General features: G+C 37.3%; 1 protein-coding gene across 1 annotated transcript in view; it reads left to right on the top strand.

Annotated features, from left to right (window-relative positions):
• The window catches only part of mark3a (MAP/microtubule affinity-regulating kinase 3a), a 51020-nt gene that overhangs the window by 25079 nt on the left and 1369 nt on the right, over positions 1 to 24572 (top strand). Inside the window, 12 exon segments of the mRNA XM_054614667.1 lie at positions 244 to 300; positions 2475 to 2711; positions 3386 to 3505; positions 5887 to 5986; positions 9026 to 9138; positions 9879 to 10026; positions 11104 to 11211; positions 11214 to 11320; positions 11923 to 12029; positions 15930 to 16202; positions 17701 to 17727; positions 22837 to 22881. Of these exon segments, the coding sequence (XP_054470642.1) occupies positions 244 to 300; positions 2475 to 2711; positions 3386 to 3505; positions 5887 to 5986; positions 9026 to 9138; positions 9879 to 10026; positions 11104 to 11211; positions 11214 to 11320; positions 11923 to 12029; positions 15930 to 16202; positions 17701 to 17727; positions 22837 to 22881 (1442 nt within the window).

Genomic DNA, 24572 nt, shown 5'->3' on the forward strand with positions numbered 1-24572 from the left:
CTAATACCTACTAAACAAAAAAATACCTATTTGTTTTTTTGATAATGATCGTTCCTCTCTGTGAGAGAGAGAAATGTGCTGCAGAGGAAACCCGTCCTCTCACCCTCCTGGTGTCTTCAGCCCCACCTGTTATGTTCGATCTCTTCCTCCTCCTCCCCTTCTTCTTCTTACCACATCCTTTATCACAGCCTGAGAACAGAACAGCATTAACTGAACTCTCGTCTCTTTTTTTTCCTCCCACAGATCGTATCGGCGGTGCAGTACTGCCACCAGAAGCACATTGTTCACAGAGACCTCAAGGTGAGTTCAGAGACGGAAATGATCAAGTTTTTGGTTTCGCACTGACGGAAACTGCAATAACCAGAATGCAATGCGGCCACACCCACACATTAGTGTGTGCTGCAGTTATCAAAATCAACATCACCATTTTCTGAAGGCAAACAGTAAAAATGATGAACAACAAACCACAAACATGACTTCAATTTAGAGACCAAACAGAACTTGGTTTTTAAGAGTTCAAAATGTATCTCCATTGATCTTTATATTGACAATACATGTATGGTTTTTTTTTGTTGCAAGAACTCTTTCAATATAGGTATTAAATTATGTAAGACATGAACTGAAACAGGACTTTGTATAAAAAATATCCAAAATTGAGCAATTTAGACCTGATGGACCAATCAGATTAATCAGTTTTGATTCTTTACCGTTCAGGGTTCCACATTAATGTTTTTTTCTTCTATTTTCCTGATATATCAGTAAAGCATTAAACATCACAGTTTAATCATATGTTGGTGCTGAATGTTGAATATTTTCTGCACACTTATAATTTCTGAGCTACAGAAAAAAATCATATTCCAGATGGCAATTTGCATCATAGAGCAAATCAAATTAAACCTCATTTTCAGTAGTATTCGTGTTCATCAGTAATCCTATGAAGAGTTTAAATGTGCAATGTGTCGCCACCTTTTGAGTCTAATTAGCTCTGACTCACATCGGATGGAAAAGGTCGCTGATCTGACGTCAGCGTTCGCGTGTTTTATGACTCTCATCTTGCCTCCCGTTTTCCCCCTGACTGCTCCAAACAGCTCATCATCCAACTCCAGAAACGCCACATCCCTGCTAACGAGGCTCTGCTCTGACCTTTTTCTGACATCTTCCTCCCAGCTTTGTTTGTTTTGTACACATCATAACTCCATAAAGTAGGCGTCTCCTCCAAACCGCTCGCGTGTTCTGCACCACATCACATCGTTGTAGTGTAGATGTTCCCCGTCCATGTCGTGACGCCGCCTTACTTTCTCCCAGAGTATAAATATTGATGCGTCTGTATTTTTATCTCGCCGTCTAAACTGTTTCCTGTGTGGAGCTCCGTGAATGATCCGAGAGGAGGGAGAATACATGTATGTTTTTAATGAGTGTGGAGAAACATACGAAGAACACGATTAAATATGAACCACAATCCCTCTGGTTTCAGCACGCTCACCCGCTGAGATTAAATGTGCTTATTGTTTTTTTATGGTCATCCACGTTACAGTGAGAGTTGTTTACTCCTCATGGTTCAGTCCTCAAGCTCAATGGAAGATATTTTCTTCTTCTTCTGCTCTCTTTGCTTCAGCTTCCTAATTAGTCTCTGGCCTACAGCCTCATGTGAGCAGATGTTTTGAGTCAAAGTCTACGTTTTGGACACTGCTTTTTATTCGATGAGGCTATATCAAACCGATCATTCTATGAAAGTGGACAAGTGCTATTAGAGCATAAATGATCAATCAGTTTTTCAAACAACAGACTATAGTTTGGCTAATTGTTTAAAGTCAAAACACCCCCAAAAATAATTGAATCAAGCTTTTTTTAATGTGAATGTTTGCTGCTTTTCTCTTATCGTAAATGAAATATCTGTTTGTTGGGAAATTCAAGAGATCACTTTGAACTTTTTATTTCTGACATTTTAAATACTAAACAATAGAATAAATGGTTCATAAAATTTAGAATCGTGCTCATTCAGTGTCTTGCTGTTGGTGAGATAAGAAGATTTAAACCTTTTTCACATCTGTACAATAAATCTAAAGCTACAGCTAGCTAGCTTAGCTTAGCATAAAGACTTAAAGTGAATGGAAACTGCTAGCCTGCACACCATCTGTTTGTGTAATCTGTTCAAAAACCAAAGTGTAAGGTGTGCAGTCTTTTTTTAAACTGGCAAACTATTCCTCAAATCAATTAATTGAAAAAATGAAATGATTGAATAATAAATATTTAAAATAAATGTGAAGACCAGTAAAACTTAATGTTAATTTTAGTAGCCATGATCTGACCTTTTGTTTAATAATAGTAACTTATTCATGTTTTTTATTACCTTTTCAATCCATAAATACACAATGGGAAGAGCCTCTGACTGAATAAGCAGATAAACAGTTTATAAGCTGGATGGATGTTCTGTTTGTAAAAAGGATCGTAACCCTTCTCGTGTCCATTCTCAGGCGGAGAACCTGCTCCTCGACGCAGACATGAACATCAAGATCGCAGATTTCGGCTTCAGCAACGAGTTCACGATGGGAAACAAGTTGGACACGTTCTGCGGCTCTCCGCCGTACGCCGCGCCGGAGCTTTTCCAGGGGAAGAAGTACGACGGGCCGGAGGTGGACGTCTGGAGTCTGGGGGTCATCCTCTACACGCTGGTCAGCGGATCGCTGCCCTTCGACGGGCAGAACCTCAAGGTAACGCCGGCGTGGATGAACTATAGTTTACTGTTTACCAGGTTATGATCTAATGTTACTTAAAAAATCTGAATCAGAAAGGAGTTTATTGCAAAGTGGGTTTTCACATTTAATGAATTTGGTGTTTTTGTTGATTGCAAAACGATAAAAAAAGAAAACGGCTGCTGTAATTCAAAATAAATATAAAAAAAAATTTACAGTAAAGAATATGATAAATATACTAGTAATGTTAAAAATTATGCATCCTCCTGTCCATTTTATGCCCTATATAATAGGATGTATTGCTCTAGACCCCTAATTTATCATAATTAATTTAGATTTTTTATTTTTTTTTTTTTATTTGTTAGCTATGACTATTTAACATTATTTTAAATTATTTGTATATATAATATATTGCTTTTTTTTAATTGTATTTTTTTAACCATGATTATTTTACAATTTTTATATATTTATTTGTATCTATTCATTCACTTATTTCCCTTTCATAGATATGAGCACATTTACACATTAACAAGATATTAGAAGCTACTTTCTGCATTGTGGCCTCACTTTCCTTTAGCATGAAACTGACACCGTTCTATTGATTTCTTCAGATGTTCAGTATTTCGAAATCTGACTCGTTGCATGTTTTAGTGTTTTTTTTGTTAACATCTTTGTTGTCGTCCTCCCTGCAGGAGCTGCGTGAGCGTGTTCTCAGAGGGAAGTACCGCATCCCGTTCTACATGTCCACGGACTGCGAGAACCTCCTCAAACGCTTCCTGGTGCTCAACCCGTCCAAGCGGGGGACTCTCGAGGTGAGGGAGGACGCAGAAAATGTAAATATACTTCTCAATTCTTATCTCACTGCACCATCGGAGAATGTCATCTATCCCCCCCTCCTCCTCCTCCTCCTGCATCATCTCCTCTGACGCCCACGATGTCCTTTTTTTTTTTTTTTTTTTTATCCGTGAGCGCCCCGGCCCACTCTCTCTCTCCACCTTCTTTCTGATGTTGTAACCATGAATAATGCAACTCCATTCTTGTGTTCGTACCAAAAATTGTCTTTCTTGTTCACTTCATCCGTGAGTCGATGGTTCCTCACAGCGTTCAGGGCGACTCATGAAACCAGCTCAGTCCAGTCAGAAGAAAGTAAAGAGTAAAATGATTAAAACAACTCAAATTAAAGGAGGTTTATTTTATGACTGTGACCAGTGCAGACGACCGCAAAATAACCGGTTTGATTCCAGCTGTGGGATCTTTTTTTCTTATCATCAGAGGTGGAATTACATTAACTCAAGTACTGTACTTAAGTACAATTTTGAGGTACTTGTACAATACTTGAATCTCTCCCTTTCATTCCACATTCTTCTTCTACTCCACATTATTTATCTGATGGCTTTTAGCACTTTATAAATTAAGATTTTTTTGCATAAAAACATTAAAAAGTTTCATTATAAGAGCAACTTTTTGAATAATCGTTTAATTTTAATATAAAAAACATTTCATGGTTCCAGTTTCACATATGCGAAAATTTGCTGTTGGTAATATTAGAAACAGATATTGTGTATTCAGATAATGTTATTGTATTAGTAATAATTATGAAGATTGGACTATACAAACATTGTAAAAGGTGTCACGTTTAGTACATTTTCACTATTTTTTACGAAGCAAACATCTATGAATACAGTTTTAAATGAAATTAAATACATTTCGACTGTGTGGGCTGTTACTACGAGTTTGGACCTCTTGATAAAGTTAATCATATAATTCCACAATTTATAATCTGATTATAGTAGACGTATATTTAGACATGTAATTTATTTTAGAGCGTCGTGTTTGATGTGAGAGGCAGGAAGGACGGAGAGATCAATCAGATTGGCGATCACATTGCAGTAAATCATTTACATATAAAACATTATTTCTTTTTTAAATAGTATTTTCTGGACACGTGAGAAGGTTTAAAACAACTCTTGTTTTTTTAAATGGAGCATTTAATCAAAGAGGTTTGGTTCCCATCGTTCATTTGATTTGTTTTCTGAGGAGGAAACGGTTTTATAACATCTTGAATGTAAGTGAATTAAGCTCGATGTTGTTTACCTCAGATGACACCCGATGCCCTGGATTCTGGCGGACGCTGTGGTTACATCAAAGCCCGACCGCCGATAATTAGTTTGGCTTCGTCCTTTATTAAAACCCCCCCACAGAGAGCGATTGATCAGCTGCAAATTAAAAATGAAGGTGCAAACTAATGAGAGGCAGCGCCGAGCAATATGGCCGTTACTGTGGAAGGGCAGAATAATAATCTATGTTTAATGATAATGAAACTTATATTTAAAGAGCTGAAAGTGAAAGTAAAACATGTAATGATGTACTTTACCAAACTGAAAGCACACAGAAATACTAAAATACTCCTAAAATAAACAGTTAAATAGAAGAACGTCCATCGTTGCTCTGTATCACAGCTACTGTTAGGACTCTTTTTAAAGCACAATGCTGTAAATATGAATTTGGTCTGACAAAACAAGACAATTTGAAGACGTCACTTTATTTCCCATTTTTTTTTAAGACGAAATGATTAAACCATCTGCAGATTAATTTAAGAAAATAATAATTTAGTTGAATTCTTTAAGTTGCTTCTTCTCACGTGATCTCGGGATGTAAAAATCATATTTCCCCTTTTGATTCAGTAAATAAAATGAATCACACTTGCACTGTTGCTCTATATTCTCAATTTCAAGCAAAACGCCTGTAACATGAGCAAATTGACATGAAAGCAGAGTCCCATCTTAACACCTTGTCACTCAGAATTTGCTTCCTAATTAATTGAGATAAGGAAATTGAAGTGAAGCTGTATTAGTGATTAATTATGTCTGTTTACTGCCAAATTAGATTTCAAATCCATGCAATGCTTGAATGCAATAAAGTTGTTAATAAAATAACAAAAATATAGAATAACATTTTACAGCTTAAATGCATTGAGGTGGCTAATAAATAACAATAAACTAGAATACAATTTTCTACTTAAATGCAATAAAATAAGTGAACAAAATAATGTAAATCATATTTAAACCATTCTTAATCAAAACCTGGCTGAATATATAGGTTTTAACTTGGAACACTTAGTACATATTTAACATTATAACGTTATCAACATCTGCATCAGTCGGGTTTTAAATGTTTGTCTTTGATTTTGCAGCAAATCATGAAGGATCGATGGATCAATGCAGGATTTGAGGAGGACGAGCTCAAGCCTTACACTGAACCGGAGCTGGACATCACGGACCAGAAGAGAATAGGTAAACAAAACGTTAACATCTTGTATTATTATAAAAAAAAAAACATCTCCTTTCCTTTTTTCATCACAGAAAACAATCTGTATGTCTTTTGAGAAAAATGCAAGAGGGGTTATAAACGTTAACGAGGTCGCAGCGCCTCAACACAAAGCTGCTCTCATTATTTCAGAGCCGAAGAGCTTTTAAAAGAAAAGATGAAACGTGATGATGAATAAATAAACAGGAGCAGTGCTGCTGCACGCAAAGAGTGAATGGTAGAGAGAGAGAGAGAGAGAGAGAGACCTCCCCTTTGTGTCCTGGATGAGAGCTGTAAATGGGGTGGGGGGGGGTTATCTTATGTAACAGCAGCTGCACATGTGTCTCTGCAAACTCCCCGTCACCAAGGAAAATAAGAAAAGCTGAGGAAGAGATGTCTTAATGTTGCTGCGGGATCCCTGAATCCTAAATAATGCATTTAAATCTTTACTTTAATGTTTTACCAAATAAAAAAAAAAACATATTTCAGTCTCTAAAGGCAAAATTCATTAAACTGTCGAGATGTGAACAAAACCTGCAAATGCATCTGCTTCACCGCGTAGTAAATCTTACATAAAAATCACGTTTGCAATCCTACAGTCAGACTTTGAATTAAATGCTGTGAGATTTACATAATGCACACAATGCATGTTTTATTAAGAGCAAGGTAATACATTTATTAATTATCATTTCACACACAATACAAAATAAAAAGGATGAAAATGTGAATGAGCCAATATTTAAAACGTTGAGATTAGAGTTGATACAATTTGTGACCATTTTATTTTGAAAAATCCCCATTTCCATTCATTCAAAGATAAACTGATTATCGTCTCACACACAAAGGCAATTAAAAGTAAAATAAGACAACTGTGAATGAGCCAATTTTCAATAGACGAGCTGATGCAATTTGTCAGTAAATAAATCAAGGAAATTTACCTGCAGCTATTTTATTTTGAAAATTCCATCCATCCAATCAATCAAAGGTGGATTATTGCTTCATTATTTCTTCTTTGATGGTAAATCAAAGAAGAAACATTTAAAGAAGTCACTTTTAGGGGTCTGGGAAACTTAGATGATGCATTTTATTTGACATTTATCAGACTGATTAAATCATCGGCAGATTTATTAGATAGTGATTCATACAAGCAAAACACCGTGAACATGAACAAATGGGAATTAAACGAGCGTCTCCTCTTGTCACTGTGTGCAGAATTTTACTTCTTAATTATGCTAAATAGTGAAGTTTGTGTGACATTTATTACATTTTTTAACTGCTAAATATGCTTAACAAACACGCCATCGAATCTGTTTGTGAGAGAACAGAAAACTCTCTTCATAACGTTTAACTTTAACTCCAGCAGAGAGGCGTCAGCTGCCGTCACGTCTGAATAAATCTGTGACGAACGTTTTACGTAACCGTTCCCAAAAAAAGCCCTTTTTCCTTCACCAGATGGGCGAAGAAAGCAGCGTCATGTTTTCCTACGTCTCGGCTCAAAACGTGCAGCTTTTCTTTTCTTTTTTTTTAACTTGAAATATCATTCAATATATCTGTTATTTGCTTTGAAGACTTCTGGCACATTTTCTGAGGAGAAGCAGAAGTGTTGAGGGGGAGCAGGAGGGTGAAAGTGAGAAATGAACAGAGAGATGGATGTTAGAATATCACAGATTCTGCTCGTTACAAAGGAGGAGATTGTTTCCCACCTTCTTTCTCTCTTCCTGTGCTGCAGATCACAGATTTCACATGAAGTGTTAGTTTCCAGGTATAGAACAGAGATGGGTTTTTTTTTATTAGTTTACTCAAATTGATCACGTCTGCCGGGGAGGATTACTCCACGATGGAAAGAGCAAATTTAGAAGATGTCAGTCGGTGAAAAAGCTGCAGAGGAGAGAGCCGTTAAAAATTCACCCAGAATAATGTCATTAACACGGCTTTCAGTGGAGAGTTCACTGGTGTGACGTGACGATCGCAACGCTGCCTCACAGGCTTTTCCACCCCGACAGCAAGAAAACTCTGTCAGACAGGATGAGTCGGTTTCATTTGGAAGGTTTTTTTGGGGGGTATATTTGGTCAACAGTTGCGGGAATCTAAATGTAAATGAAAAACTGCTGCAGTAAATAAGTAAGTCAAATGTATTTATAAAGCGTTTTTCACAGACAGAAGTCACAAAGTGCTTAACAGGAGCGGAAATTCAGACAACAAGAAAACATAGTTAACACAAGGTGGTCGTACAAAGGGCCGTTAATTTACAAGGCCAGTTTTTAGAACATGAAACGTAAATGTTCTAAGGAACAATAAACATAAAATACACAATAAAAATATCGATTAAAAGCAGACCTGGAGCATGAATTTTACCCAAACGAATGTCTAACTGCTATATAATTGTAACAAATTATTCATATATAATGAAAAAAAGACATCATAAACTTATGCAAGCAGCATATAAGATAAAATGTAATCTATCGAGGGAAGTTGTTGTGCAGCAGTTGCAAAACAAAGAGTGAAAAGTGCAAATATAAGGTGCAAATCAAAAGGATATATAATAAAAACAAAGTTAAAATGAGATTAACAATTAAGATATAAACAGGTAGATGTTAGAAATCAATACAAGTGGGTTTGTATAAAGATAGAATTCCGTCATAATCTGTTATTCATCATTATAATGTTTAAATTGTAATAAAACTTTATCTTTTCAACACATTTAGAGTGTGTTACTGAGGACTGATCGCTTGCTGTATTCTTCTGTGTGTTTTTCTAACAATACATTTAAAGTTTATTCATTATTATTTATAACCATTAACACTGAATTTGATCATTTAGGTTTAAGCTTAAAAATAATGATCACGTCTTAGAGAGATGAATCACGTGTTCTTTACATTTACATCATCAGGGAGCGTTTTTCTGTCGCATTATGGACGAAACTCTTTGGGCTTTTGATCATTTATTGTATATAAATTGTTCTTCATTAAATTGATGGTTATGATTTATTTAAATGAGCCTTTGTTTGTTGTTTTGTCTGTGTGCAGATGTGATGGTCGGGATGGGCTACAACCTGGAGGAGATCCAGGAGTCTCTGGCTAAGATGAAGTATGACGAGATCACAGCGACCTACCTGCTGCTGGGCAGGAAGGCCTCCGAGGTACAAACACCAAGCTGCTTATTAGTACAATACAATATACCTGGTATCAGTACAATACAATATACCTGGTATCAGTACAATACAATATACCTGGTATCAGTACAATACAATATACCTGGTATCGGTACATACCTGGTATCAGTACAGTACAATATACCTGGTATCGGTACAGTAGAGTAAACATGGTTATTAGTACAATATAATACCCCAAACCTAGTATCAGCACAGTATAATAAACACCTCAGTACAATATAGTATAATACCCATGATATAAGAACAATATAATATAATAAAACATGATATCAGTACATTAGAATAAACCTGGTATCAGAATTATTGTATTGTTTTATGCTTTTATAAAAAAGACATAAACATACAGACTAAATAAAACAGAAAATAAGACAATTTATAAAAGAAAGAATATATAAAAGGTCCATTTCAGATTAATACATAATATATTACTAGCTTATAATGACTGATGCAATTTAATGTTTAAGCCCATTTCATTATTTTATATACTGCTGTGTAGTTTAATCTAGTATAATGTATTCATTTATTTATATTTTGTATTATTAAAGTAGCTAAAGATGTCAAAAGTAAAAAGTTTAATGTGGACTAAAATGTAAATACCTAAGTAATGTATAAGTACCTCAAATGTGTACTTGCGTAAATGTACTTAGTTCACCCTCATGTCCATGTCCTGAATGTTTGAGACTGTAATCTGTGCGTCTGTCCTCCAGATGGAGCCCAGCGAGTCGGCCTCCAGCAGCAACCTTTCTCTGGCCAAAGCGAGACCCAACAGCGAGCTCAACGGCCAGTCGCCCTCCCACCTCAAGGTCCAGAGGAGCGTCTCCTCCAACCACAAACAGCGGCGCTACAGCGAGCAAGGTGAGCGAGACGCCGACGTTTTCTGTCTCCATCTCTTTGTCGGACGCAGTCACATGACGGAGGCACTTTAACCTTTTAGCCTGTTTGCATGGATCAGCCCCGTCCACTGTGATATAATACCTCGTCAATAACTTTCCGTTCTGTGAGATCTGCAGCTTCAATAGCTCCACAGAGAAGCTTTTAAAGCTCCGGTTCTAAAACGGTCATTATTCACCGAGCTTTATACTGATACAAAATGACAATATGTTGAATAACTGTTTGCATGAAGGGCTGCTGCAGATGGTTTCCTCTTATTATCAATTAAGCTGCAGATAATTCTCTTCATTGAATGATTGTTTTCATCTTCAGGATGTCAGAAAAGTCAAAGTTGATGAATTGAAATTGCATTTTTGACAGTTTGTCAGACAAAACAAGCAAAAAGAATCAGTTTAAATCTAAGAAAACCAGCAAATATTCACATTTCAGAAGCTGGAACCAGTGATTTTTTTACATTTTTCCTTCAATTAATCAAAGATGAATGAACTAAATGCATCTTGACACTAAATAATATAATATACCTGTTTTAACATACTCTTATTTGTTTACTTCTTAACCATATTTTATTGTATATTTTCATATTACTATTTTAAAATTAGTCTTTAGTTCTTTATTATTTATTTATTTATTTACTGTACGCACCAATTAATCACCCAGCCAAATTCCTTGTATGTGTAACGTACTGATTCTGATCAGCCAAACCCATTTTGAGAGACAAAATGTAACTTCTAGTTCATTAAAAACATAAACAAGAGGCAGAATTTTTTTAATTATGAACTAAATCACTCTTCGTTCTCTAAAAATACCTTAATGTGCTGATGATTTTGTTCTTAGTCAGTTTGGGTTAGTGTCAGAATAGTCCAAATGTAGGTTGTCTCATTTTAGATGAAAAACACATAAATTAAACGTGTTTTTTTGCCAGAGGTGTAAACAGCATCTTTGACTCATCCGTCTCACATCCGTCTCACATCCGTCTCACACCCGTCTCCCTGTGTCTCTCTCTCTCTCTCTCTCTCTCTCTCTCTCTCTCTCTCTCTGCAGTTGGTCAGAACGTCCCTCCGGGGATGTCTCATCCGAAGAGGAGTCAGACCACCACGGCGGAGAACAGCGCCAAGGAGGACGGCGGGGTCCAGCTGCGTAAACCCGGCACCCGGGGAGCCGCGGGGCTCCGCCCGCCAGCCCGTTGCTAGGCAACGCCAACAACCCCAACAAGGCCGACATCCCCGACCGCAGGAAAGGCGTCACCACCGGACCGGCCGTGAGTCCATCTAACATTTAGCTGCAGTATCATTTAGCATAAAAACTGAATTATTTCTAGCTCTGACTAGTAACATTTTTTGTGTTTCCTGCTTTTACTTATATCATATTATTATATTTTTTTGGTTTCATAAATACTATTATTCATATTATTTTTAATACTGATGATTTCTCTTTAATATAATAATAACAGCATTAGTATTAAAGAGTGTAATTTAAAAAAAAAAAAATTGCGTCTGATTGCAATCCTTCATGAGTTAAAGTATACATTTAGGCAGAAAGATTAGATTATTTTTGTCCTTTTTGTGCAGGTTTAGTGGTTTAAAATCTGTGCAATCCTTTTGTGAATTCGCGCCTCAGTTTTTGGTTTATAATCTGTCATTATTTTATCGTGTTTAAAGCTTAAAATTAGACCAAACTCTCGACTGATGATTCAAATCATGGTTATAAAAACCTTAAACTTTGTGATCATTCTTTGAACCTGTCTTCTGGTTTCTTAATTCTTTCATATTTGTACATATTTTATAATTTGCATGTTGTTATTATTCCTTTCCCCGATTTCAGTCTAAAACAGTTTATATTAAAACGTGGTTCTCTCTCCAGAATAACACGACGGCGTCGGCGGGGATGACCCGGAGGAACACGTACGTCTGCAGCGACAGAAACAACACCGACCGCCTCTCCGTCATCCCCAACGGGAAGGAGAACAGGTGAGAGAGGAAGTCTGTCGTCTTTCACCTGGTTTCAGCACCAAAACATTACGCGCTGACAGTCACAAAAAAAAATCCTCGTTCGGGGAGAGTTTTAATGAGATTATTGAGCACTTTTGTGGAACCTGTCATGGAAGCCAGTTTATTTATTTATATCTTATATCACGAGCAGTTTGTGCTTTTTTTTTTTGCCAGTTCTGTGTTCTAAATGCTGTTTTAGAAGGTTTTTTTCCTACCCAACAAGAATGCAAAAGTCCTCATTACGAACACAAATTCAAAGTAAAGGCCAATAAATATAACGGCAGCCTTCTAAACTCACACTGGTTGAACTCTAATAGCAGCGTTTCACCATTTTAGCCCAGATTCACTCGTTTTATTGTTAAAAGAAAAACGCCAAGAAAAGATTTCCTTTTTGTTTCATCCCCTTTATTTCCGATTCCTTCCTTCTTTCTTTCTTGTTTTTACTTTCCCCTTTTTCTTACTCATCTTGTTTCTTTTTTCATTTCTGCCTGTTTGTTTGTTTTTTCCGCTGGGGGATGTTTTTTTTTTATTTCACACTGTGGCATGACCAGCATGACTGAGATGGCTTGTGCCACCACTAGCCCGTCCTCTGGCTTTGCGGCCGCCGCGTTCGGTGCCTCGTCCAGTTCGGTGCGGCTGAGGTATCAGAACGTCGGCCCTCTGTACGTTTGCCAGGCGGGCTGGGCCACGCTGCCCCACTCCTACTACGCCCTGGACTACTGCTCGCCCAAGTAAGACGACAGGGCCTCCAAACCAACCCCCCGCACCCCCGCACCACCCACCACCACCTCCAGTCTGTCTCCTCTCATGTCTGGCCCTCTCGCTAACCCCACACATCCAGCCAGCTTCACACTCTGTAACACCGCAACTAAACCATGGACTCCATTTCCTGCTGAGAGAAGAACGCAAAGAGCAACTTTCTTTTGGTCGTCAGTGTCTGAAATCTATGCTCAAATTATGATCTGCAGCTGTTCAACACGTGCACGGCTAATTATCTTCCATGCAAACCCACAAACTAACCTGCTAAACGTTGTAGTTATTCTAAACCAGTTGTTTATAGTTCTATTTATGGTAACGTCAGTCCTCGTTTTGACACGTCTTTCGTCCATGCAGTGTTTCAAAACTACTGCAGAAGATGTCTGAATCCAATTTTAGAAGAAAAAAAAAACGTAATTGGTAGTATTAGCTTACCATTAGCTATCTTAAACATGCATTTAATGAGAATAATCTGCAGGAAGTGATGCAGCAGTATCGGCAACAGCTTTATGCATCAACGTTAGCCCTCCATAGAAAATGATCTTAGTGGAAAACTGTTGGCTGTTAAGACAGATGTTACGAATGTCCCAAAAAAAATAACATCAACGTACAGTACCAGTCAAAAGTTTGGACACACCTTCTCATTCAACTACTTTGAAGAATCTAAAATATAAAACATATTCTGGTTTGTTGAGCATTTGTTTGTTTACCACATAATTCCATATGTGTTCCTTCATAGTTTGGATGTCTTCAATATTAATCTACAATGTAGAAAAAAATAAATATAAAGAAAAAAACATTGAATGAGAAGGTGTGTCCAAACTTTTGACTGGTGCTGTATCCCAAACATCTAAATCATATTATGCATTAAAAACGCTACATTCTGAATAAGACCCTAATCGGTATAATAGGAATATTAGTGTGCATGTACATTTAGTCTGTTTTCAGTCTCAATCCCTCAACACCTCTTTAGACAAACTCAAGCAACCGATAATTATCCTCTTTAAATGCAGAATTAGTTTCGGCTTCTATCTGATTTTCTTATATTTGCAGAGTAAACTAATATATTGAAACAGACTGCATGGAATCCATCACAGGAAGCATCACTGTAGCGGATGAACTATCCACCAAAAACAAGTGATGTCACCTGGAACATGGTGGGTGTAGATTTCAGACACGGATTTAAAAAGTGGAGGCACCAGTAGAGGAAAATATTTATCCTCACACTGAAATCAAGCCGCCGCGCTTTGATGAAGGAGCTCCTGAACTCTGTGTGTGATAATATTTTTCCTTGTCTGCATCATCATCAACCGGAGGAGACAATAACTCTCACAGCTGTGCTCCTGATCGCTCCTCTCCATCCTCTGCTGTGAACTTTGACCCCCTGGTCTTCTCCGTCTGGATCTTCCCCTCAGCTTGTCGTTGAGCCGAGCTCCGCCCCCCCGCTGTCCTTTTTAAGACCCATCGTCTGGTTTTGTTTAGTCTCTTAACTGATCAGGGACACGACTCACTCCTCCTCATGGTGCACGTCAGGAGCTTGATGCTCAGGGTGGGAAATTAACGTCAACAGTTTCATTTATATCCACTTTTACAGTGATTTCTTCTCTAAACTTTTTCTTTGGCTGGTGAGTTTATGCACAAAATCTCCCACATTGACCCGTACATTTTATTTAAAGATGTTTTAGTCCTGTTAACTCAACTATAATTTGCTTTAGGGGCCCACAAAATGTTTTAGCAAACTGTAATCCTTCTGTATGTGATTGTTTTTGGCCCCCAGAAGTCCCTGGTTTGGGGCTATCACAGCTGAGTTCTTCAGTACTGAACGTTAAAACTGCAACAACTTGTTTCAGTTTAATTCACACAGTCAACAAGCACATTTAGAAAGAGTTGCGGGCGTATCTTGTGACAAAGTTATTTGTAGTTTGACCTCCAGACGAGTGTCTTCTTTCTTTTACTTATTCTCTCTTAATCATAAAAATGTGGTTCTTCATTAAAGTAGGAATAAATAACTGTATTCTCCTCTGCAGACAGACTTTCATGGAGTTTCCAGTCTCCTCTTCCACCTCCTCTGTGAACCCAGATTCATAAAAGAGAATCAAGCAACAGTAGTTACAACAAACAACAGGATTACATTTGCGTCTTGCATCTTCCATTTCCGTCTATTAATCCTTATCTGCATATTTCACATGACGAGGAAGCACAAATTGCTAGTGTGCAAAACCGGATTTTTTTAAGTTCCTGATTTAGTTCCTGTAGCTCTAAAAGTCATAAAAGCATTCGGTCGAAAAAAGGATTAAAAAGAGCGAGTTTTCTTTCTCTTTTTCTTTTGCTTATTCGCTCTAATTTGGTTATTTTATTACTAAATAAACCTCATTATACTCTGCAGACACACACTCCTGGAGTTTTCCATTGACGTCCATTTAGAAATGAACAAACAACACAATTAAATATGCATCTTGAACACAGCTGTCATTTTTTCAAAATCACTCTTTGGACTAATTTAATCCTGTGTGTGAAGTGTATAAAACGGGCTCCAGATTTAGTTCCTGTGTCTTGAAAGTTCATAAAACTATTTTGTCGAAAAGAAGCATAAAAAGAAACGTTTTATCTCCCACACTTCTATCATAAAAAATAATAAAAACGTATCGGAGGGCTTTTGGAAAAACAAAACGAATCTTAATCCACCAGCTAATTAAATTGGAAGATTTGCCTTTTTTATTTAATTTCCTACCCTGTTGACATCTAACTTGCTAGACTCATTCACTTAAATCCCATGGCAGCATTAGGAATCCACGTAGGAATAACAAACTGTCGGCCATTTTTAGAGATAAGGAGGGAAATGTGATGGAACTGGTGAGAGAGTGAAATGAGAGTTTTTCCATTGCAGCTGAATGCTCGTCGTACCAAACTGTACAGCAGCAGCAGCGACCTTTTGACCTTCACTGTAAACTCTGGTTTGTGTATATTTTGGAGGGAAATCTTGCAGACGACATTTAAAACGTCTGCAGAATATTGAATAAAAGACTTAAAAACACACTAATACAGTGAAGAACGTGTCTGCAGTGGAAAAACTTAAATTCAAATGAGTTGTTAACCGTCTCCGCTCGTCTTCCTCCCCCTCAGCAGTGTTGCGGCGTCGCCCGGCGGCCAGAGGAACCCGGTGGCGTCCATCAACAGCATCGCCAACGCCACCACTCCCGACCGCCTGCGCTTCCCGCGGGGCACCGCCAGCCGCAGCACCTTCCACGGCGGCCAGCTGAGGGACCGCCGCACGGCCACGTACAACGGCCCGCCGGCCTCGCCGACCCTCTCCCACGACGCCACCCCGCTCTCTCAGACCCGCAGCCGTGGAACCAGCAACCTGTTCTCCAAGCTCACCTCCAAACTCACCCGCAGGTAGGCGAGGAAACACCTCTCACGCCATTGAAGCACCAGAGGGGGGGTGGGGGGGTTTAGCTCTCTTTCTTTTATGTGAACTTTTTCCAAAGCTTCTGAGTTCTTCATGTGAAATATAGAAGTTAATCCGGCGCTCTGCTCTGAACGGTTTAATCTCCTGTGACTGTCTGTCCGGATTAGAAGCCAATCAGCACAGTGCCTTGTAGCGTTAGGATGATTACTTTCATGCTGGGGGAACTCTTCACTGTCCTGTACGATGTGATTTAATTCTGGAGTCTAAATTGTTTATCCGTCGCTGCCTGGACGCCGACCACAGAGAACCGAAACGTCTCTGAACGAGCCTCGATTTGACCTCCTTATAATGAAATCTGTGATATTGTTACTGGTTGAAACCCAGTGATCCAATAAATGTGTTTGCTGATCATTTTATTGCATAATAGTTAAGAAGAGAACTTTTTTATGCAGTGAATGTACTAAAAAGCAAGATGGAAAAAGGTGAAATCACACCTCTAGTTTTTTCTTTGGTCTAAATCTGGAATCTGAGTTTTCACACCTTTCACGAACAAACCTGAGCTTGTAAAAGAACTCTTGTTTAATAAATTAATTAATAGATTCTGTGGCCAAAATTGAATTAAACCAGCCTCTCAAATGTGAGTATTGGCTGCTTTACTTTATAATAAACTGGATATCTTAAGGTGTTGGATTGTTAGTTGGACAAAACATTTGAAGATTTAATTTTGGCGTTTTTTCACCTGAGGAAACTTACTGAAGTACTTTACTTGAGTATTTCCATTTTCTGCTCCTTTAAACTTCTCTTATACACTTCAGAGAGAAATATACTCCACTACATTTGATCAAAATCAATACATTTAAATATATTATTATAGATAAATCCATCCAGCAGTATATAAAGAAATTAAAATGAGCTTCACTTTTACCAGGTAATATAATACATATAACTCTGATGTGGGCCATTCTGGATAATGATTACTTTTTAGTTCAATACTTATAGTATATTTTGATGTAATTTTGAATGCAGGACTTTTACTTGTAACAGAGTATTTCTACTTTTCACTTCAATAAAAAAATAAGAGTTCAGTGATTAACAATCCTTTTATTTTCTGGCATATTAAAGGATATAAAAAAAATCAAAAAGATAATTTATTTAATAAAGAAAATGATCAGCAGACAATTAATTGAATACTTGATAGAAGCCCTAATCATAGAATAAACGTATATCAAACATATTCTCTGCATTAAAGGCTCTTAATTTGGCGGCCAGGTCAGCGACATCACTCCTGTTATGACTGACCTAAAATGAGGAATTGAAATCATCCGACGGTGAAATCATCCTTTGTTTTCACCGTCGATGAATCCAATCACCTCGTCTTAGTTCACTCCTTCAGACTCCTCATAACCCTCCTCCCCCTCCCCCCCCCCCCCTCCTCTCACTCCTCCGTCACCATTCTCACTGTTTCTTTGTCTGATTCTGTTGTAGAAACATGTCATTCAGGTTTACCAAAAGGTAGGACTCTTGTACTGCCTTTTTTTTGTTTTCTTTTCTTGCTCTGTGCCAAAACTAAATTAACGGAAAACAATTTCACCAAAAAAAAACAAAAAAACAAAACGTCCTCTGAAACTCTGCAGACGTGTGTGAGGCTGCTGGCACTGAACTAACACACCGCTTGGCAGGAAACAAACTCTCTGGGTACGTTTACATGCACACACTTTATTATCTGATTAATGTGAGGGAAGGATAGTTTCAACGTGGAGAGTTTACCTTATAAACCCATGTTGTCATGACTAGTTTTATTGTTAAAGGAATGTTTGGGTAATTGTTTTTATTAGATATTATAAGATTGATGCCGCTCACATAAATGCAGAGTAATCTGTTAGCGTAGCTTAGCATAAAGACTGGAAGCAGATGGAAACAGCTAGCCTGGCCCTGTCAAAGGTGACAAAATATTCCTCCCAACACCTCTTAAGTTTACTAATTAACATGTTAGATCTTGTTTTTTTTAGTCCTTACATGAACTGATGTATATTGGACCGTCTTACCTGCAGAAACACTCGTTGGCCAGTTTATTAGGTACACCTAGCAAGAAATGATGCAGTTTAATGCAACAAATCCAATCTTCCATGAAGGTTTTAATGTTTTTGAGAGGCGTCGATTTGGCGTTATAGTAATTTTGGAGGCAGCAGGTGTTTCTATTATTTTGTCCACCCCATTTATATCAACGAGAATAGGCATAATAGCAGAAGCACCTCTCTGTGTAATGCACCACGAACTAAAACCCATCAGTAGTGAGCTGTGGAGGTGCTTGTAGGTGGATTTTGTCACCTTTGGACAGAGCCAGGCTAGCTGTTTCCCTCCGTTTCAAGTCACTATGCTAAGCTCAGCTAACGGGCTGCTGACTCTAGATTCATATTTACAGCACAGATATGAGAGTGGCATCAATGTTCATATTTAATTATTGGAAATAAAGCTGTGAGCATATTTTAAAAACCATCTTTCTCTAACAGTTAATTGAATAAAAAAAAAAGATAGATCAAAACGATCATTTTATCAGTTGGAGTTCTGCATTAATCAGGTTTTAAACTGGTGTTTCTGTGCGTGTTAATGGTCCCAGTGTGGCTGTGGTTGGTCTGAGTGGATAAAGGCTGATTGGGAGAGCAGAACAGACTCCTTGAACCAATCAGTCGATTTAACCAAACAGCAACAACAACAGAACAGCAGCAGCAGCAGCTTGCCACTAATCAATTGCTGATGCATGCATTGGGTCGCTTCTTACAGCTGCCATTGATTTGTGGTTTGTTTTTCTCACCACATCGATTGTTGTTATCAACTGAACTCTTTCTCTCTCTGCTGTTTGAAACTGCACGATTTTAGGCGGAGCCCTAAACGTTATCCTGCTGCATTTTGTTCACAGAAAATGGAGATTTTCTTTATTTTTTTACTGCCTCTGGCTCTGATGTGATTTCTTCTGGCTATCGGATGAGATTTTTTCCAGTTTTCAGACTGAGGATGAAATGTGTGAGCCATAAAGAGCTTTTGTGAACACAGCCTTTTGTGTAGATTGTTGTGTTTGTGTAGGACTTTGGTGTTACGTGTTTAAACTAAAAGTAAATATCTTTTGAAAGACCTGTCAGGTCGAATCTTCTGTCCTTTTTGCAACTTTCTGTTTTGTTTTTTGGGAACGTTTGGAGTTCCTGAACTGGATTTCTGTGCTTTGGTGGATCATTTTAAGAAGAATTTTCCCCGATCAGGGTGGTTGTGCTTTTCTTATATAATACAAAACATAAAATATCTAACAAAATACAATCTTAGACTCTCTTTTTAACTCTTTTTTTTTTTAATCCTTGTGGTTCCTGTCGGGTTAGTCTCGGTTCGTTTTCTCCAAATAATGAGAGTTCAGAGGGTGAAACTGAAAAATAAAAAACTCAACAAGACAAAAAAAAATCCTAAAATTAAGCTTTTTAGGTAATTAAGACACCAGAACAAGTCACTGGTATCAGGAACAGGGGAGGAGTTTTTTGGCCCTCGCAGGTTGCTGTCTGGAGGCTCAGCAGCGCCCTCTGGTGGCTGATTGGTCGACAATCTTCTTCATCATCCAGAGCTCTGGAGTCACCCATCATCACCAAAATCCTCCCGTCTCACTCTAATCACCCCACTTTGTTTTGTGTTTTTTTGTGTTTGTCTTCATTTTCTGTGGAGACGAAATGTAGTAAAAGATTATCAGAGGAGTCTAAAATATACCTGGATACAACAATGAATAATATGAACTGTTAAATGATTAAAATGGAGTATTAAAATATGTTTATGAGCTTTATGCTTTCCATTTACAATCAGTTGGTTCTAAAAAGCAATAAAAACAAAAAACTCAAACTTCATTTATTTTAGTTTTAAAACATACTATTTATTTTTATCTTTAGGTTTTAACTAAACTCCACCTTTGAGGGAGTCACTGTGGACTTTAAAAAAACTGTGATGGACATTTTTCACATTTTTCTCTTCTTTTTTTGGTTAATGGTTAACCAACAAAATAATAAAAAGATGAATATATAATTAAAATATTTGTATTTTGCAGTCCAGAGTGTCATTGAACCTGGGTTCATATAAAAAATTAAGTGAGCAACTTGAAGATAAAGACTAAAATATATACATTTTAAGCCTATATTAATTATATAGGATTTATTGCTTTTTTACAACCACCTGATTGAAAGTTAAATGGAAAATATAAAACTCATGCATTCATTTTTTTAAAACTCCATTTTAATTATTTAATAAACAATATTATGAATTAATTTATTCAGCTATATTTTTGACTCATCTTATAACTTTTTACTCCATTCTGTCACCTTTGACCCTCCGTACATTTCATCACATTCTGGGACTTTAACCAACGAGTTTTTGTCATTTTCCTCCTCCTCAGGGCGTTTTTAGGTTTAAACACATCCCTCCTCCTCCTCCTCCTCCTCTCCTTACAGTCTGTGTGTTTTTTTTTCGTTGTCTTCCTAACCTTCCTGTGTCCTTTTAACCTTTTGACCTCTTGCTGCTCTTCCTCTCCTCTCAGGGTCAGTATTGACCCGGCCAAACGGCAGACAGCCAAAACAGGGCCTGCCGTCCCTTCTACCCAGGGAGGAAAGAGCCTTAGTAAGTCCTCTGCCCTCCAGTCTCCTTATCCGCCTGTCCTTCCTTCCTTCCTTCCTTCCTTCCTTCCTTCCTTCCTTCCTTCCTTCCTTCTCATCATCCTCCTCCCATGTTTTTTATTTTATTTGATTATCCGGCCTGTCCTCATGTCCATACATTTTTAATATTCTTTCCCTCTCTCTCTCTCTCGCTCTTTTTTTTTCTTGTCATGTGTCCATTGAGGATATTTTTTCAGATTCCCATTTTTTCTTTTCAGATTCAGGAGCGGAAGATATAGAGAGTTGTAGGAAGATGAAGATCTAGAGTAAGGGAATGTTTCAATCCCTCAATCTCTTCCTCTTGAGATAAAGTCTTGAGTTATGTGGAGGGACTCCCTCTCTCACCCTCCCTCACCCTCCCTCACCCTCCCCCCCTCGGTCTTGTGACTTTCACAGCCTCTCTTGACTGACCCAGGACCTGCTGTCCTGTCTGTTCACTTGTCCTCTTGTTGTCGAGCTGTCGGGGAGTTTGGAGTCACTTCCTCCTCCACCCTCGTCCTGTTTTTTTGGTTTTTTTTGTTGTTGTTTCTGTCCTCCAGGCTGCAGTGCATGCTGGGAGCCTGATAATCATAAACCCGTTCTGTGAGAGCAGCAGGGAGATTTCTGCTTATTTTGCTTCTTTAGTCTGATCTTTTGTGATTTTACTCAGACGTTTTCCTTTTGTTTGTAGTGATTCAGAGACTGCTTTCCTGTCTGTTTAACAGGATATTCACAGTAAAAGCTAACAGTGTTCCAATCTTTAGGAACATTATTATTTTCTGTCATTTAATTTAGATACACGTCTTAATAAAGTATTTTTAGTATTTTTTAGTAAAGAATTATTACAGAAATGCAAGTTGTTGTCTAATCAAGGAAATAAAATATAGAAAAAAAGGATACAAAATGTGAATATTCGATATTACCAAAGCAGTCTTGCTTATTTAATATAAAGATAAACCTTTATTGACCACCAGAGGGGAAATTTGGGGGTTGAAGCAGCACAAAGTCAAAAATAACTACAGATAAATTGATAGGGAAGCCAATAATAATGTGTATTATAATAGGAGGAAGATAAAATTAGAATAAAAAGAAAAGTAAAAAAAATAACTTATACAAAAATGATACATAGTTTTGTATACATATAACAACTTTTATAGAAAAAATTAAAATATAGTAATTGAGAGATTAAATATTAAATATACAGTAGTATGAAAGATATGAAAAAACCTCTGACTGTATCAGCTCAATATATATTCTCTCATTGGAAATGGTATTTTTCAGTATATCATGTAGTGTATATATTGTTGTATAACCGTAATCTAAAAAATAAAGTCAATTTCTCTTTTATAATAAATTATAACTAACGAGCTAAAAAAGTTTTGCTTAGGAAACATTTATTTAAAGAACTATATTATCATTTTTCATGTTGTAATTCTTGTAGACCTTTTTAAAACACGGCTTTCAGAGAGCTTGTGATTTAATGGTCGAGGATGAAGAATAGTTTTCACTTTAAGCCGTCTCTCGTTTCTGTAGTTGTGTAGAAAGGTTTCGCTCTCTGTCGGAAGTTGATTTTGTTATTCGGCTGTTTTGGGTCCAAACTCCAGTTCACCAGATTCATGTCTGTGTTTAGAAGCTTTTCCTCTCGGTCGTCTGTGAACTGTTGGTTTCAGTTTGAGAACATTCATCACTGTTTTCTTTTTTTTATTCATTTATTTCTCATGATTCTTCACTGGAAGTAAAAAAAAAAAAAAAAAAGTAAAAAAAACCTTCCATTTCTTTGTGTTTTTTCGGTGGTGGCTCTCGTTGTTGTTTCACATCGGTGTCACTCTTCTTATTTATCACATATTCTCTTTTTTTTTTTATTGATATTGAAATTATTTCTTGTCGTGAACAATCCACATCTTCTTTTTTTTCTTCTTTTTTTATCTTCCTCTTCCTCCATGTCTGATCTTCTCATGCGCCTCAGAGTCTCAACCGAGTTTGAGAGAAACGGGAGACTTGAGGGCTCAAGGTGAGGTTACCTGTCTCCCCCTATCACATCCTCCCCCATCATCATCTCCCCCCCATCAAATGTGTCGCTGCCCCTTTAAACGTTCCATTTTGTCCTCGTCTGCAAGCTCCAGCTGCTCGACTCCCTTCGCGTAGGAAGCCGCTCTGCTTTGTTTCTCCCGGGATGTTTGTAAAAACCTGCGTGTTGCATTGTTGCTTGTTTTTGTTTTGTCTGCATGTCGCTGTACTGGAATGCTCTGTTAGCATGCTGTATTTGTGGTGTTGTCGACCTGAAGAATGCTCCTAATCCCCCCTTAATGCTTTATATGTAACAGCATGGATGTGTCTCGCCCCCGTTTACATCACATTCACAGTCACAGAGCTACGTTTTCTGGAAAATGAATACTGATATTTAGAATGAATTATTCCTCAAAGACTCTTTCAACCATCTGGATTAAAATAAAATCAGTCCACTGCTCAATAAACAAAATGTTTAACTCTTTTAAATTCTTAATTCCTGTCCTTCAGTTCATTTTTAAGGACAAGAATGTGAAACTTGTTTTTGGCTAAATTTATCATACATAAGATACGATTTTTGTTCATTTTTTTTAGCTTATTCTAATGAACTAATTATACTCTAAACCTCTTAATGTATGGAAACAAACTAGGACCTTTTTTTTTTTTTACATCAACTTGGACCTTAAATTTATCTCTTTATTTGCTCATATCGTCACTTTGATTTGAGCTCTTTTTTTTGATTGTGTGAACTCAATATTTACAAAATGCAGACATGATACTTTATATAAAAAAATACAATAAACAGAAATCTTTCTAATTTGGTTGCATAATGATAAAGGATCATATCATCACCTACTGAACACATTTTGACTGAGGACAAGGGCACAGAATTGCCCCCAAAAAATACAATAAATACCTTTTACAAAAAGAATTCCAGAAAAACGAATGCTGAGCTTTGTGACTTGAATGTGATGATGATGATGATACTGTTTGTGAGGGGCTTCAACTTAAACTTTAAGCTAGTGGCTGAGCCCTGATGGAAACAAACACCAGCCACAAGCTGAATTATGTTTAAAGGAATAGTTTTAGACTTTCTGGGAAATTCGCTTTCAGAGAGAGTTTGATGAGAAACACGGCCAAGAAATAGTCCATTAAAACCTAAACATGACATTTTTACACATGTAAATTGGTAGCAAGGTACAGAGCCAGGTAAGCTGTTTGCCCGTGTTTACAGTCTTCCAGGAAGAGAAAATGAACTCAAGGAATCCTCAAACATCTGGAAAGAGACCAAAGTATTCAGAAAGAGACACAAAACAGCTGCAAAGAGACACAAAATTACGAAAGAGACAAAAAGCAATTACAAAGAGACTTAAAACAACTACAAAGTGTCTCAAAAAACACAAAGACACATGATGACTTTAGAGACACAAAGCAGCTACAAAAAGACAAAGAATTACTACAGAGATGTAAAATGACTACAAAGAGACGTAAAATGACTACAAAGACATTTAAAATGACTACAAAGAGACATAAAAGGACCATAAAGAGACATAAAAGGACCATAAAGAGACATAAAAGGACCATAAAGAGACATAAAAGGACTACAAAGACATTTAAAATGACTACAAAGAGACATAAAAGGACCATAAAGAGACATAAAAGGACCATAAAGAGACATAAAAGGACTACAAAGAC

Source organism: Anoplopoma fimbria, chromosome 15 (assembly GCF_027596085.1).
Source record: "Anoplopoma fimbria isolate UVic2021 breed Golden Eagle Sablefish chromosome 15, Afim_UVic_2022, whole genome shotgun sequence".
NCBI lineage: Eukaryota > Metazoa > Chordata > Actinopteri > Perciformes > Anoplopomatidae > Anoplopoma > Anoplopoma fimbria.